Source organism: Seriola aureovittata, chromosome 20 (genome assembly GCF_021018895.1).
Source record: "Seriola aureovittata isolate HTS-2021-v1 ecotype China chromosome 20, ASM2101889v1, whole genome shotgun sequence".
NCBI lineage: Eukaryota > Metazoa > Chordata > Actinopteri > Carangiformes > Carangidae > Seriola > Seriola aureovittata.
Genome location: NC_079383.1, coordinates 23,678,676 through 23,696,175, shown reverse-complemented (window position 1 = coordinate 23,696,175; position 17,500 = coordinate 23,678,676). Strand labels below are relative to the sequence as shown.

The 17,500-nt window shown below is 44.1% G+C and overlaps 1 protein-coding gene across 7 annotated transcripts in view; it reads left to right on the top strand.

The window, feature by feature from the left end:
* The window catches only part of ptprma (protein tyrosine phosphatase receptor type Ma), a 104,672-nt gene that overhangs the window by 44,921 nt on the left and 42,251 nt on the right, over positions 1–17,500 (top strand). For all 7 annotated transcript variants that reach the window (XM_056364057.1, XM_056364056.1, XM_056364054.1 and 4 more), the window contains exons 10-17: positions 6,346–6,499; positions 6,854–7,032; positions 7,109–7,218; positions 7,496–7,697; positions 9,758–9,860; positions 13,829–14,010; positions 14,255–14,349; positions 16,104–16,140. In XM_056364057.1, coding sequence (XP_056220032.1) covers positions 6,346–6,499; positions 6,854–7,032; positions 7,109–7,218; positions 7,496–7,697; positions 9,758–9,860; positions 13,829–14,010; positions 14,255–14,349; positions 16,104–16,140 — 1,062 coding nt within the window. The remainder of the gene's footprint in view (positions 1–6,345; positions 6,500–6,853; positions 7,033–7,108; positions 7,219–7,495; positions 7,698–9,757; positions 9,861–13,828; positions 14,011–14,254; positions 14,350–16,103; positions 16,141–17,500) is intronic.

Genomic DNA, 17,500 nt, shown 5'->3' with positions numbered 1-17,500 from the left:
TTGATGAGGGTCCGAGTTCCTTTATACTGTACTTACATACTTATTATTTATTTATTATATACTTATAAGTACTTAGGACCCCTCAGTACGTTGTAGGGTTCTAGATCAGAAACCCAGTCAATCAGTGTGATAATCTCCACCCCTTTGAGACTGACAGCAGATAAAGCAAACGCTCCTCTGAGATCAACAGCAGGAAACATGAGGAAACACAAACATTTTTTAAAAACTATGTGTGTGTGTGTGTGTGTGTGTGTGTGTGTGTGTCAGTCACATACTGTGATGATGTATGCTCTGATAACACTCATCTCTGTCTTCAACTCACTTTTATTTATTCATTTTACTGCCAATAAATTATGGACCAGGCTCTGTGTGTGTGTGTGTGTGTGTGTGTGTGTGTGTGTGTGTGTGTGTGTGTGTGTGTGTGTGTGTGTTTAATAATGAATCAGTGTGTCCATCATACAAGCTTTAGGACTCAGGGCTCAGGGAAGCGACTCAGCTGGCGGCAGATAAACAGGAAGTTATATCATTTAATATTCAGCTTTAATGTGAGGATGACCCGTCTGAAAGACAGCTTCACCAAGACGTGTCCACCATTATTTCTGGGGGGGGGTGAACAGGAAACAACTGATTCATGAGAATATTTAGATCATAATTATTAAAATTCCTTGTTGTTCTTAAAAGGGTCTCTTGTTTTCCCTCAGACTGTCACATGATCGTCACATGACGTTCTTACAACTGATCTGAGGGGGCACAGTAATAAAACACTATTTATTGTTCTGTAGAGACTGTGACTTGTTGACACTTTCTTCCATTTAAAGCTTCATGGATAAACAGTCAGGTCGTTGTATCGGAACTACTTTCCACTGAAGAACTAGTCCCCCTTCCCCCCTCCTCTCAGTTTAACCTGTCTAACTAGGAGAACTTGTTGAGCCGTAACTGAACCACCTGCTCCGGAGACCGGATCTAGGAGCTAAAGGTTGGCGGTACTCAATTGTGTTCCAGGTACCTGTGGGGGGAGGGGTCTGTCACCTGTGATGTCGTCACATCACATCACAACCACAACTCTAACCCGAACCTCCACACAGTGACCAGGTCTCTGGTTCTGAACGGTCCCAGACCCTCAGACGTGGACTGTTGGACCAAAGACAGTGTCTGTGTGTGTGAGTGTGTGTGTGTGTGTCTGTGTGTGTGTGTGTGTGTGTGTGTGTGTGTGTGTGTGTGAGTGTGTGTGTGTGTGTGTCTGTGTGTGTGTGTGAGTGTGTGTGTGTGTGTGTGTGTGTGTGTGTGTGTGAACTGAGCATCAGTCATAAAAATAAAAACATTTGTGTGTGTGTGTGTGTGTGTGTGTGTGTGTGTGTGTGTGTGTGTGTGTGTGAACTGAGCATCAGTCATAAAAATAAAAACATTTGTGTGTGTGTGTGTGTGTGTGTGTTAACATCCATTAAAGTGTGTGTGGTGTTTGTCGAGGCTTTTAGAAAAACCTCACATGAATGTTTCACTCTCTCTCTCTCTCTTTTCACCTCGGATTTTCACGCTCTGCTCGTCCACCATGTCTCAGAGCTTTTACTTTGTATTTTTATCTTTGATTTGATCTGTCTGTCTCTCTCACTGCGTCTCACTGTGTCTCACTGATTTAAAATAGTGAAATAAACTAAAGGATAAAACCAGCTGATACAGGAAAATAATCAGAGGCTGATCCTCAGACTTCAGGACTTCAGACCTCCTCCTTAATAAAATCCAGTTTCTGTTTTTGTTCTTTTCAGCCAACATGAATCATCCATCACTGATTCTCATCTCTCCTCCTCTTCATCCCTCTATCCACGCCCTCCCTCCCCCTCCCCCTCTCATATTAAATGTGGTGATGTCCTGGAAATGAAAAATTAAACCTCTCCTCCTCCTCCTCGTCTTCCCCTTCATCCTAAAGTCACCTTCAAACATCCAGCTCTCCTCTCTCTGTGTCTGTAATGTATTCTTCTTCCTCCTCCTCCTCTTCCTCCTCAGCACGGTTTGTTTGTTTTCACTGTCTTTGTCTGTTATCAGCTTCCAGCAGCCTGCAACAAGCTCCACCCGGCGAATAAACCCCGCTGTCAAACGTACCCCGACCATCCAGAATCTAAAGCTGCTAACCCTCACTGTTCTGTGTGACAGGAAGTTTGTTACAGTAACTCAATCAATGAGCCTTTCATCTGCTCTATCAGAGCTTTACTCATTTAAAATAGAACGTGGGTCTACAGAATCCCTCAAACACCAGAAACTACTTCTATATTTAACTAGATGCTTTAGGAGGAAATGTATAATTATATAAAGGCCCAAGAATAAAACCCTGAGGAACGCCACAAATATTCAGCCCGGGCCCCCACCATGTTATACAGAACCAATCAGCCTCAGATTACAACAGATAATTATGATTTAAACAAGGAAGCATCAACAGAACATGAACCTCAGTGATGACACATGATCTGAGCAGCAGCCTCCACATACAGGTACATACAGGTAAATACAGGTACATACAGGTACATACAGGTACATACAGGTACATACAGGTAAATACAGGTAAATACAAATACATACAGGTTCATACAAGTACATAGGCTACAGGTACATACAGATACATACAGGTCATTTTTATCAGAGGTTGATTACTGCGTGTGCCAGTCATTGTGTTCATGTGTGTAAATGTGTGTTGATATGTGTAACACAATTTAGACTTTAATGATTTTTACAGTCAAGCATTTCAATGATTCAAGCTGAAACTCAGAGAGAGAGAGAGAGAGAGAGAGAGACATATAAAAACCTGACAGCAGTTCTCTAAATAACACACTAATGAGCTAGGAGAGAGAGGGGCGAGAGACACTGACACACACTAAGAGAGAGGGCTTATTAAATCAATGGCAAAAATTTAAAAGGTTGAAATTTCCTGCTTTTCACTGAGAACAAAAGACCAGCAGCTGTTTATGTGTGTGTGTGTGTGTGTGTGTGTGTGTGTGTGTGTGTGTGTGTGTGTGTGTGTGTGTGTGTGTGTGTGTCTGTGTGTGTGTGTGTGTCTGTGTGTGTGTGTGTGTCTGTGTGTGTGTGTGTGTCTGTGTGTGTGTGTGTCTGTGTGTCTGTGTGTGTGTGTGTGTCTGTGTGTGTGTGTGTGTGTGTGTGTGTGTGTCTGTGTGTGTGTGTGTGTGTCTGTGTGTCTGTGTGTGTGTGTGTGTGTGTGTGTGTGTCTGTGTGTCTGTGTGTGTGTGTGTTTGTGTGTGTTTGTGTGTGTCTGTGTGTCTGTGTGTGTGTGTGTGTCTGTGTGTGTGTGTGTGTGTGTGTGTGTCTGTGTGTCTGTGTGTGTGTGTGTGTGTGTGTGTGTGTGTGTCTGTGTGTGTGTGTGTGTGTGTGTGTGTGTGTGTGTGTGTGTGTGTGTGTCAGCAGGGTGAATGGAGGAGTCATGTTGGAAATCTGTTTCAATCAGTCAGGGTCGTGTTCACCGAAAAGGTCAGGAGTGGGGGTGGGGGGGCAGAGAGAGGATCGCACAGAGAAAGAGAGAGAGCTGAAATGATTTTTATCATCGTCACAGATTCAATGATTAATTAGTTTTTATTGAGTTTGAGTTATTGAATCCACATCAGACCACATCACAGGTCTAGACCATCTGAGCAATGGTCAAGACCTCCATGAAACCAAGAAAAACTGTATGAGACAAGTGTGGGAACTTTCCAGGTCCGCTCTAGACCACGATCAAGTCCAAAGAGACACTGAGCTCACAGTCCAGACCAAGTCCCAGATGAGTCTGAGTCAATACACCCACAACACCAAGACAAGATAACACAAGCCCTGTGGACCTGTTGTGGACCTGAGGTGGACCCACTTGTGATGAAAACTGAACGTTGTTGTTTGACTTTGTCGGTGAACAGGAAGTGACCTGAGTTTGACTTCCAGCCATTGTTTCTATTGTTTCTGTCATTTCCGTGGGTGTGACTGAGTCCTGCTGATAAAGGCTGGAGCTTGAGAGAGAGAGAGAGAGAGAGTGAGAGTGAGCGTTGACGATGGCAACCGGAGCAGAGAGTTAGCTTGTTAGCTCGCAGTTAGCGGTGTAGCTGTGGACGTACAGGGTAATGTATGTGAACTTTAGGCTGTTTGTCAGTAAAGACCAAAGTTCCCGCCAGGAAGATGAACAACACTGAGGCAGCTAGATTCTACATCATCACTGTCAAATTCAAAGAAGCTTTATTGACATGACTGTGGTCAGACACAGCATCATCATTCAGTCATTGTCAGTTAATGGTAAATATGTTGATGTTTGTTCGGCCTATCTAAAGTCACCACTGCTTTTTGTATTGTATATTGTATTGTATATAGTGGTCACAGGCCTCATTCATTTCGACAAAACTCCTTCAACTTTGTCTCAAACATTCACTTGGACTCCAGGATGGTCAAAGGTCAAAGGTCACTGTGACCTCACAAAAGACTTTTTAGCCATAACTCGAGAATTAATTATTAATTATGACACAATTTAACTGAAATGTCTAATGATGATGATGATGATGATGACATTTTATATCCAAAAGGTTAAAGGTCAACTTCACTGTGACATCAGGATGTTCATCTGGTCATTATTCAACACTGTGACTCAGGAAGGAGAGACTGCGACCATGTTTCCTGTAACTTGGCTGGTTGCAGGAGGAACCACTAGATTTAACCTGGATCAGTTCACGTGTAGTCAGACTGTCCCTTAACATTCATGAGATCAAGTGTGACCAGCTGTGATCACTTCCTGTCTGCAGTGTATCATGATGTTTTCCTGTGATACTGAAGGAAACTTAAAAACTGGAGGATTCTCAGTGTTTCTCTGGAGCTTTATTCTGGAGGCACATCAGAGATGATGACATCATCACGAAGTGATGTCACACTGAACCAGATCAACATGTGGTTAAGGTCTGACTCAGGACTCTGAGGACAAGGACCAAGTGTTTGAATCCAACATCTCTGCTGCTCAGACGTGCTTCTGGTTTCAGTCTCTGGACTCATTATAGAAAATAGAAGCAGGTTAATCAATAATCAAAGTGATCATATGTTGCAGTCGTATGTGAAATGGTTAAATTAGCTCCAGTGACACACTGCTGACACATTATCATCATCATCATCATCGTGTTCAAACCAAACAGGAAGTGTACCTGAAGACCTTATGTAGTTCTTGAAGGTTGTAGTTTGTAGTTCTTTTAACATTTGGTGGAAAAATGCCGGACAACATCATCATCTGCAGCTGGTGCTCTATCTCTGTATCTGATTTAAATGTCAGCCCAAAAATTATGGGATGGAAACCATGACGACCACACACACACACACACACACTCACACACACACACACACACACACACACAGGTACGTTCAGGAGGAATGGTAGGATTTTATGTGATAGCATTCACTCTCCCCTCAGGGATTATGGGTAATAGGATCCACCTCAATCCCTCTCCTCCCCCTCCTCCCCTTGACCCCTGACCCCCATTGTTGCTGTGGCAATGTTACATTTTGTGTGTGTGTGTGTGTGTGTGTGTGTGTGTGTGTGTGTGTGAGAGCGTTCCCTGTAGATCGACCATTTAGCCTCGACGTCTCTCTTTCATTGCATCGTCGAGGTGGAGAAAACTCACAAGTGCCTCTTTTGTGTTCAACTAAAAGCCTGCAGATTGTGTGTGTGTGTGTGTGTGTGTGTGTGTGTGTGTGTGTGTGAGAGAGAGAGCCTCAGTAACAGGAAGAGAGAAGTTTTCAGCCACAATCGACCACACACACACACACACACACACACACACAACAGATGAAAGACGACAAAGAACAGGAAAGCCATTGTTCATTGGCTGCAGAAAAACACCTGAAAACACACACACACACACACACACACACACACACACATACACACACAGTGAGGTTTTGTCAGGAGAAATTGCTCTTTCCTGCTCTCATCTATCATTCTCTCTCCGAGTGGATCGCTGTCTGTCATCTTGAAATACAGCACTTAGATTGGCCACTACAAAGAGAATGCTTGTGTGTGTGTGTGTGTGTGTGTGTGTGTGTGTGTGTGTGTGTGTGTGTGTGTGTGTGAGCGTGCTCAGTGCGAGGCTTCCTTTAATCTCCTCCTATCACCCTCCTCTCTCTTTGTGTCTCTGTTCAGTTGGAGCTCGTTTTTTTTCAGCTTCTGGTAAAATTCACTGCAGGAAGCTGGGGGGGGGGGGGGGGGGGGGTCAGGATCAGTTAACACGTCCTCCTCGCAGCACTGAGTCCACAGAGACAGCGAGACATGATGATGTTGATGGTGATGATGGTGATGATGACGATGATGATGGTGATGGTGATGGTGATGTGTTTGTGTCCCAGATCCGATGCACGGCCCGCGGCGTCTCGAGGTCGTCGACATTCAGTCCAAACAGGTGACGGTCCGATGGGAGCCGTTCGGATACAACGTGACACGCTGCCACAGCTACAACCTGACGGTGCAGTACCGCTACAGACCTGCAGGGGCCCCCAGCAGGTAAACTCAGCAGGGGACTATAGGGGTGTTTGTGTGGGTGGGGCACTGGTAAACACAGGGAGGGCTGTCAGATACAGAGAGGGAGGGGCTCAGAAGAACACAGGAAGTGCCAACAGGTGAGAAAAGGGAGGAGTCAATAAGTACACTCAAAGAGGTATGCTCAGTCAGGGGCCAATTGAATGGAGGGGCCCCACGAATGTAGAGAGGGAGGGGCCACCAGGTAGACAGAGGGAGGGGCCACTACGTAGACAGAGGGAGGGGCTACAGTGAACATGAGACAGAACCACTCAGGGGTAAAGAGTGGGGACTACCAGGTAAACTGCACCAGGTGAATAAACCCCCCCTGTCCTGCAGAGAGCTGGTGAAGGAGGAGGTGAGGGAGGAGGAGGAGGTGTACGACACTCGGAGCTCCTTGCCGCAGCATGCCTTACGTAACCTTCCACCGTTCACCAACGTCAGCCTGAGGCTCGTCCTCAGTAACCCGGAGGGACGCAAGGAGAGCGAGGAGCTGCTGGTGCTGACCGACGAGGACGGTAAGACTCACAGAATAGTCATAGTAGACTCAGTAGACTCAGTAGACTCAGCTTCTATTGGTCTCTCCTGGTCCAGTTCCTGGAGCGGTCCCAGTGGACTCGATCCTCGGCAGCAGCTACGAGCAGCAGATCAGTCTGAGCTGGAGGGAACCTCTGCAGACCTACGGCCTCATCCGACAGTATGAGGTAAACACTTCCTCTCTTGGTCGACTACAACTCCCACAATCCTTTGATGTAAGAATCGTCCAATCAGACAACTCCTGACTCTGAGATCTTTGTAGATGGGTAGTGTAGTCCTAAAAGACACTACACAATGACTAGAACAGAACTTCATAAAATTCAAACCTGACTTCAGTTTGGACCTGAACACTTGGACCTCTGTCTGTAGGGGATAACATTAAAGACTCCATTACCCACAATCCGTTGTGAGGCAGCCAGACATTACTGTCATTCTCCTCCACAGATCTCCTACAAAGCCCTGAGCTCCTTCGACACGGAGTTCGATCTGTCCAATCAGAGTGGCAAGGTGTTCAAACCGGCTAATGAGACGAGCCACATGTTCACCGGCCTCTATCCAGGCTCCACCTACTCCTTCACAATAAGAGCCTCCACTGTGAAAGGCTTCGGACCTCCAGTGATCACCCAGTTCACCACCAAGATCTCAGGTAGGATCCTTCAAAATAAGAGATAACAGCAGACGCACAACAGAGACACAACAACAGAGACACAAAACAGAGACATAACAGAGAGACAGCAACAGACACACAACAACAGAGACACAACAGAGACACAACAGAGACACAACAGAGACACAACAACAACAGAGACACAACAACAACAGAGACACAACAACAGAGACACAAAACAGAGACATAACAGAGAGACAGCAACAGACACACAACAACAGAGACACAACAGAGACACAACAACAGAGACACAACAACAACAGAGACACAACAACAGAGACACAAAAACAGACACAACAACAGAGACACAAAACAGAGACACAACAGAGACACAACAACAACAGAGACACAACAACAACAGAGACACAACAACAACAGAGACACAACAACAGAGACACAAAAACAGACACAACAACAGAGACACAAAACAGAGACACAACAGAGACACAACAACAACAGAGACACAACAACAACAGAGACACAACGACAGAGACACAAAACAGAGACATAACAGAGAGACAGCAACAGACACACAACTCCAGAGACACAACAGAGACACAACAGAGACACAACAACAGAGACACAACAACAGAAACACAAAAACAGAAACACAAAACAGAGACACAACAGAGACACAAAAACAGACACAACAACAGAGACACAACAACAACAGAGACACAACGACAGAGACACAAAACAGAGACATAACAGAGAGACAGCAACAGACACACAACTCCAGAGACACAACAGAGACACAACAGAGACACAACAACAGAGACACAACAACAGAGACACAACAACAGAGACACAAAACAGAGACACAACAGAGACACAAAAACAGACACAACAACAGAGACACAAAACAGAGACATAACAGAGAGACAGCAACAGACACACAACAACAGAGACACAACAGAGACACAACAACAGAGACACAACAACAACAGAGACACAACAACAGAGACACAACAACAGAAACACAAAAACAGACACAACAACAGAGACACAAAACAGAGACACAACAGAGACACAAAAACAGACACAACAACAGAGACACAACAGAGACACAACAACAACAGAGACACAACAACAACAGAGACACAACAACAGAGACACAAAACAGAGACATAACAGAGAGACAGCAACAGACACACAACAACAGAGACACAACAGAGACACAACAGAGACAAAACAGAGACACAACAACAACAGAGACACAACAACAGAAACACAAAAACAGACACAACAACAGAGACACAAAACAGAGACACAAAAACAGACACAACAACAGAGACACAAAACAGAGACATAACAGAGAGACAGCAACAGACACACAACAACAGAGACACAACAGAGACACAACAACAGAGATACAACAACAACAGAGACACAACAACAGTGAGACACAACAACAGAGACACAACAACAGTGAGACAACAACAGAGAGACAACAACAGAGACACAACAACAACAGAGACACAACAACAACAGAGACACAACAACAGAGACAACAACAGAGACACAACAACAGAGACAACAACAGAGACACAACAACAGAGACACAAAAACAGACACAACAACAGAGACACAAAACAGAGACATAACAGAGAGACAGCAACAGACACACAACAACAGAGACACAACAACAGTGAGACAACAACAGAGACATGTGTTAAAACAGAGACACAACAACAGAGACAACAACAGAGACACAACAACAGAGACACAAAAACAGACACAACAACAGAGACACAAAACAGAGACATAACAGAGAGACAGCAACAGACACACAACAACAGAGACACAACAACAGTGAGACAACAACAGAGAGACAACAACAGAGACACAACAACAACAGAGACACAACAACAACAGAGACACAACAACAGAGACAACAACAGAGATACAACAACAGAGACACAAAAACAGAGACATAACAGAGAGACAACAACAGAGACACAACAACAGTGAGACAACAACAGAGACATGTGTTAAAACAGAGACAGATTCGGGGACATTGACTGTGTCCTCCTCCTCAGCTCCTCTGATGCCGGCCTACGACCAGGAGTCTCCTCTGAACCAGACCGACTCCACCGTCACTGTTCTACTGAGACCAGCTCAGAGCCGAGGAGCTCCAGTCAGGTGACACACACACACACACACACACGCACACACACTGAAATATTCAGCAGCATCAATCTTCTGCTTCATCAAGTTTTCATGACTGAAACGTTAAACATTAAAACACGACATGAAGAAGAAACTGGGCCTGAAACAATCACATGATCACAGTCGTTCAGTATCTCACCTGCTTCTTTGTTGGTAGTCACACACACACACACACACTCTGTTAAAGCTCCAACGTCGGGGCCCAGAGGAAGGCAGTATCCGCGGTAACAGTTGTCACGTTAACAGCTGCCTGCTGTCTGTCGTCGGGCTGTAATGAGGGATTTAGTTAATTAACGATCAGCGGGCGGGGCTAATCAGAGCCTGCTGCTAACACGAGGATTAACAGGGGATTAACAGCTAATGTGTCAATCACACACACACACACACACACACACACACACACACACAAAACAGAGTGGTTTCCCTTCATTCAGAGCTGCTGATGTTTGTCTCCTGACAGTCAGACATGACTCCACCTCTGTCCTGCTGATCCAACACACATTGAGTACAGCACATCTGCTTCTGTAAACTACATTCATTAGGAGACAGTAGCAGGATAACATGGTCTTCGACAGAGTGTGATGCATTGTGGGCAGTTTGTAGCATTAACGCTGTGAAGCTAGCGAGTATTTCCGGTGTGTTTATAGTGAGGCTCTGAGCCTCTCTTCTGATTGGCTGACTATTTTCTGAGTGATCCAATAAAAATATAGCAGATTTGTGGGTAAAACACTCAGAGAAACCAAATCCTGCAAGGTTTGCCAGGTGGGCGGGGCTTGGTGACTGCTTTGTTGTGACATCACAAAGTTCCAGAAGTCCTCACAGGCTCAGTTTCTGAATACAGGCTGTGTGCATTTCTCTGTGGACGGAGGCTTTGATACTTTCACAGTATTAATGTAGAACCTAGACCTGATCTATAATCAATCAATAATCATTATAACAAATCATACCTTTATACTATATGAAGCTTTAAGTTTGGTACACTCACTCAGACATGTTTCCTGTTAGTACACCGTAAGGCCGACTGCATGTCTGTGAGCAGCCTCCTCCTCTCCACGGTCGTGATGGAAGGTTCTTACAGCTCGGGTTGTTTCTGTTCCTCAGTTAAAGAATCAATAAAACATAAAACACACGTCGACTCAGAAAACGACAAGAAAGAAGAAGCAGGAAACGGATCATTCAACCGAATCCAGATTTATGTTCTTCTTTATATGCAAGAACAAGAGTGTGGATGTAAGGAGTGTGTGTGTGTGTGTGTGTGTGTGATGAACAGTGTGTTAATTGACATGATAGCTGAAGTGAAATCCATCAGATTGAACAGATGCTCCTCTGAGATACGATTTCATGTTTGTGTGTTTATATTTAACTTTGCTTTTGTCTCCTCTGACACCAGAGTGTGTGTCGGCCTTCAGGCGTGCACACACACACACACACACACACACACACACACTATACAACACATACATACTGGTGTATAAGAGCCTCAGATCGCAGGACAAAAGGTGTTGCTGCGGGCAACCAACAGCTGTAATCAGATTACTGTCACACACACAACAAGTGCTGCGAGATGAGCGTGAAGAAATGTGATTGGAGATGGTTTGTCAAAGACAGAGAGAGGGAGAAAAGAGATAAAGAGAGAAAGACAGATGTGAGGGGGAGAAGAGAGGACGACAAAAAAGAGGAGGAGAAAAGAAAGAGAAAGAAGGAGGAAGACAGAGAGATGATTGAATCTGTCTTTCTGTTCATTTTTGTGGGAATTAAACAGATACTGCAGGGTGTGTGTGTGTGTGTGTGTGTGTGTGTGTGTGTGTGTGTGTGAGTGTGTGTGTGTGTCTGTGTGTGTGTGTGTTTTATGTCTCTTCCTGTCCTCCTTCAGTTTCCTGTCCAGCAGGAAATGTGACAATGCAGCAGTTTCACCATCCACGCCCTCATATGTGTGTGTGTGTGTGTGTGTGTGTGTGTGTGTGTGTGTGTGGTGATATATTACTTCTGTCCTGAACCTGGTTCCTGTGAAAAACAAAACTATTGTTTGCAATGTCCCTGAGGACACAACCACCATTGAAAAGTCACAGTGTTGCGTTCAGGTGCAGTTGTTTCTGTGTGAACTGTGACGCTTGGCGGTGGAAAACAGAAAGTGACCCTCTGCTGCTCTTTGTTGTCCTGAAACAACAGATCACAGTAACAGAAGGAACGTTGTTGACCATGTAAAGGTTTTCATGGAGTCGAGTTTCTGCAGAGTCTGTAGAGTTCTTATCGAGCACCAACACTTTCCACAGTCAGTGTAGTTTCCATAGAACTGGTCCAGTTGATGGACTGACTGTAGAGTAGAACCACTAGTAGAGTGTGTTTGGTCTTAGTAGATCCAGTATCTGGAGAATCTTCAGAGAGTCCATGGAGTTTCTGTGAAGATGGTCGAGCTTCTGTAGAGTGGTTATAATAACAAGTGTTTTGTAGAGTTCAGTCCTTAGGTTCTGGAGAGGAGTGGATAATGTTCTCGTAGTGTCAGTGGAATTTGTAGAGCAACAAGTGAGATTTTGAAGAATTTTTCATGTTTTTCTACAGCCTAAAAGTTCCTGTAGTCCAAAGAGTTTCTTTAAAGTTGGAGTTTTTTTTAGCGTTTGTGTGTGTCAGTAGAGTTGATTAGAGTTTTTGTCTTTAAACTTAAAAAAATCCCAGTGTTGGTCGAGTTTCAATAGAGTTTCAGCAGAATTTCAGTAGAGTTTTAGTAGAGTTTCAATAGTTTCAGTAGAGTTTCTGTAGAGTTTCAGCAGAAACTCAGTTTCAGCAGAGTTTTTACTCAACAAACTTTAATGAGCTCCATAACGGAGGTTGTCAAGAAGCTTTAAATCACCGTGGTAACGAGCACCATTTGTGATACAACTCCTGTCCTCTGTCAAACTGTTAGATCGCTGGTGTTTCTCCATCCTTTAAGGTGGAATCCTTTTTTGGACTTGTGAACAGGAAGATGTTTTTTAATTCAGAGCTCTAACTCTTTGTTTCCATTTGTTTGGTGTCTTTATGTATTTCACCCACACATAGGATTTAATGCCGGCACAGACAGGGTGAAAGGAATGATCAGTTTAATGTCAGACTGTTCTAAAGTTACAGCCTCGACATACAGAGACAGGGAGTTAATAAAATGAAGGAGAGGGTGATGGAGTGGAGGAGAGGCAGAGCTGAGTAATGACGCAGCAGACGGGTGAAGAACAGGAGCTGGTCGATGTGAATGGAAATCAAGTCAATATTCTCCAACACAGACACGCCTCTAAACTCAAAGCACAAACTGTTCTGCATTCTTTCTTCTGGATCCCTAATGTCCCATAATGCACCTGGATAGTCTTTTTCATTAGAGTGTAACCCAGACTGGATGTTGGACACCGGTAGTGTGATGACATCACTGTGACATCATATGTAGCATGACACTAACAGACCAACAAATATTCTAGTTTGCTACACACTAACCAGCTAACTAACCAACTCTTTCCCTACTGACTGAAGATACTAGTTAACTGACTAATAACTAACTAACCAACTGCCCAACATAACATTTAGTTAACAAACTTATTGATGGAATGACTATATACTAATTGGCTCGCTAACCAGCTGACAGCTTAACTAACTAACTGCTTTATACATACTAGTTAGCTAAGACTGACTAAAATCATTTCGGCTGATTGATGATACGATGTCATTATTACAGATGATGTGAAGTCAAGATGTGATATCATTACTCATGTGATGTCATGATGTGATGTCATGATGTGATGTCATTGTTACTCATGATGTGATGTCATTATTACTTATTACATTATTAGCTCATTATCATGAGGATATGTCATTATCCCTGATAGAAATGGTGCACACACATAATAAACTGTGATTGGTTGATCTGTTGGTGACATCAGACACAGCTGAAGGTGACGCTGTGTGCTCTCTGTGTGCAGTAAGTACCAGGTGGTGGTGGAGGAGGAGCGCCCCCGCAGGCAGAGGAGAGGAACTGCAGAGATCCTGCGCTGTTATCCGGTGCCCATTCACTTCCAGAACGCCACGCTGCTCAACTCGCAGTATTACTTCAGCGCAGAGCTGCCGATGAGCGAGCTGAGAGCGCCCGTGCCCTTCTGTGTCGGTCAGTCACACAGCCCGCTAACTAGTATGGTAGTTAGTGCTTGGTTGATTTACTTGTATGTTCAACAATTAGTTGGTTAGTTGGTCAATTATTATAGGGAGTTAGTAAAATAAGAAGGTGAGTAAATGAATAAATCATTTGTTTATTAATCTGACAGTTAGTTAGTTAGTTAAACGATATTGTGAAGTCCTGTGTGGTCAGTTAGTTGCCTTGTATACCTGTTAACCTGTGTGTGTGTGTACAGGTGATAACAGGACCTACAGCGGTTACTGGAACACTCCTCTGCTGCCTCATAAGAGTTATGGGATCTACTATCAGGCTGTCAGCACAGCTAATGGGGTGAGTTCACCTGTGCTCAGGTAATACATACAGTCATGTCATGATGTGACTGCAGTGTGGATCCCTCACCTGTCAGAGGTCGTTACCATAGTAAACATGACATGGTTGATGTTTTATTTCTCCTCCACGTTGGCGACAGTCAGAGCAGCGGCCATTTTGTTTTCAGGTTGTGTGTCTCACTCTCATGGAAACAATGTCTCAGTAACACCTTCACAGAATGTCTTCACATGGCACAAACATTCAGCAGGACTCAATGATGAACTGATTAGAATTTGATGGCTAAAGGTCAAAGGTCAAGGTCAGTGTGACCTCAGAAACACCTTTTAGTCATAACTGAAGACTCACAGCAATTTTGACAAAGTTTCACACACATTCATATTTTATATTTTCAATGACTCTGGATAAACAGGACGTCAGCTGGAGCTAGTCTAGCTGACGGAGATCCTAGTTATTCATTGAATTCTTACTTTATTTCAGCTACATATCAGTCTTATTATCTCAGAACACTATGGTTAAGTTTAGGCAGCTAGTTAGTTAAGGTTAGTGTAAGTGGGTTAGGGTTAGAGTGAACCACGCTGGTTTCTTTTAATGAGCTTGAAGTGGAGCTGCAGGGCGTCAGCTGTGAGCCGCAGAGACGAGTCTTTGTTCTCTTGACATTTATTCAGCGTGGACGTCACAGTAAGTCTTCAATCTAACTTCATATGTGTTTAGAGATTATGAGTCAGCTGAGTTTTGACTGGTTGGTTTAAAGTACCTGAGTATGGTCCATGAGCTGAAACCTAGACAACCAGTGTTGATCAGAGAGGAGACATCCAATCACAGTGTTGGACAGAGCTGGAGCTCGTCTCTGTCGCAGCTCAGAGCGACACTCGTCTCTTTAACAAAGGCTCCACATTATTCTCCTCTGCTCCAAACTTCCTTCAATTTCCTCCACTTTTTTCTCCCTGTCATAAAAAATCAGAGGAGCGAAACCGAGACAGAGAGGTCACACACTGATATCAACACACACACACACACACGCACACGCACACACGCACACACGCACACACGCACACACGCACACGCACACACGCACACACGCACACGCACACAGTTTAATAGGAGTGGAGATAGTTCCAGCAGCCTGACCAGCGACACTAATAGGCTGCTGTGGGGGCTGTGTGTGTGTGTGTGTGTGTGTGTGTGTGTGTGTGTGTGTGTGTGTGTGTGTGTGTGTGTGTTTTGTCACGTATGTGTGTAAAAGAAGATAATTGTTCCCTTTTACACACACGAAAATTGTATTGTGTTGTGTGTTAATTATTGACACTGGGAGGTTTAATTGACGTGTGTGTTGAATAATGCAGCAACAGTAGTGCTTTTTACTGTCGCCGCACCACAGAGATACACCGCTGCTGCTGCTGCTGCGTGTGTGTGTGTGGTGTGTGTGTGTGCATGTGTGTGAGCATGAATATTCATGAGCTCTTGTGGTTAATTTGTCGTCTGTTTGTTAAAAGCAGAAAGACACAAGATGTTCTCTCTAGCCTTTCACCATAACCTGTGTGTGTGCGTGTGTGCGTGCATTTGTGCGCGCACTTAGGTGTGTGGATGTGTGTGTATCAGTTGTTAAATGCCAGCACAGGCACTGATCCACAGCCATTTGCCTTCTGTCCGCTCTGTTTACGACTGTGTGTGTGTGTGTGTGTGTGTGTGTGTGTCCAGACATGACAGTTAATAGTTGTGTTGACAGGAAACTAATTTGCTTCTCTCTTTAACAGGAGACAAAGATCGACTGCGTGCGAGTGGCGACTAAAGGTAAGAAAACATAGTGTATTTTACTTTAAAAGGTACTGGGTATAATTTACATTTAAATGTGCAAAAAAGGGTTTTATTCTTTAAGGTGTCCAGTACTCCCAATATAAATGGTGTTCCGTTCTCTTTTATTTTGAAAGGTAATGAGTACTGTTGTTTTAGAAGCGTTCTCCATCATTTCCCTGTCAAAGGTTTGTTTGTTTAAGAAATGAAATTGGAAATAGAGACAAATAGAGTATGTTGTTTTTATGTATCATTTAATTTTGAAAGATGTCTTGTACCCTTTATTTTGAAAGGGGTTGAGTGCTGTTATATTTCAAAAGCTGAAGAAAACCTTTGTTTTGAAGGTAAATTTAATTTTAAAAGCCATAGAGTTCATTTTATTCTGAAATGTGTGTGTATGCATAGAAGTTCATTTAGTCTTATTGTATTAAGCACCTTTATTTTGAAAGGTCTAGAGTAGATTTTTTTGGACAGGCATTGAGGACCATTTCATTTTGAAAGGTATTGTGACATTTTATTTTGAAAGGTATTCATGATATTTTATTGTGAAAGGTATTCCATACCATTTTATTGTGAAAAGTGTACGTTTAGTATTAGTGGTTAGTGCCATTAGCCATGTGGACCTGTGTGTCTTTGCTGAGCTCTGAGTGGTGGACTGCATTTAACTGCTAAATTAGCTGTTAGCTAGTCAGGCAGCAGCCACTCCATTCTGAGTAATGGGACAGAGATGGCAGTTAGCTGTTGGAGCGCTAGGCTAATGGTTAGCATGCTGGTCCCATCCAGAAGTGTAATGACCGACAGATGGCTGCTAGTGCCTGACACCTGTCCTTCACTCTGTCCTCCAGTAACAGGATGAGGACGGTTTGATGTCCTCTGCAGACACACAGACACACAGCATAGATAAAACACACACTCAGCTCTATGCTACGCTAACGCTAGGCTATCACGAGGCTAATGACTGGGGCTCTGTAGTCTTCCAGAGAGCTGTTTAGCACTGCAGCTAAACAAGCTAAAAACACTGCTGTCTCTCCTGATGAACATCCTGGATTGTGAGACGCACACACACACACACACACACACACACACACGCACACACTCAGTAATTGTCTGCTCTGGCTTTAATCAGCTTTTACTGGAGTACAATTCTGGTGGCTAACGACACCAGATGCTGATTGGCTATGTTGGTCCCCTGACACCTGTCAGTCATGCTGTAGCCCCGAGCCAGATCTACACCCCCCCAACCCCCCACCCTTGTCAGTGCTAACAGTGAGTGGAGCTGATGTGCATGTCAAACACAGCTGAATGTTAACTGGGCAGTTTCACAGAGGACACATCCAGATCCACAGTCCCTCGCAGTCCT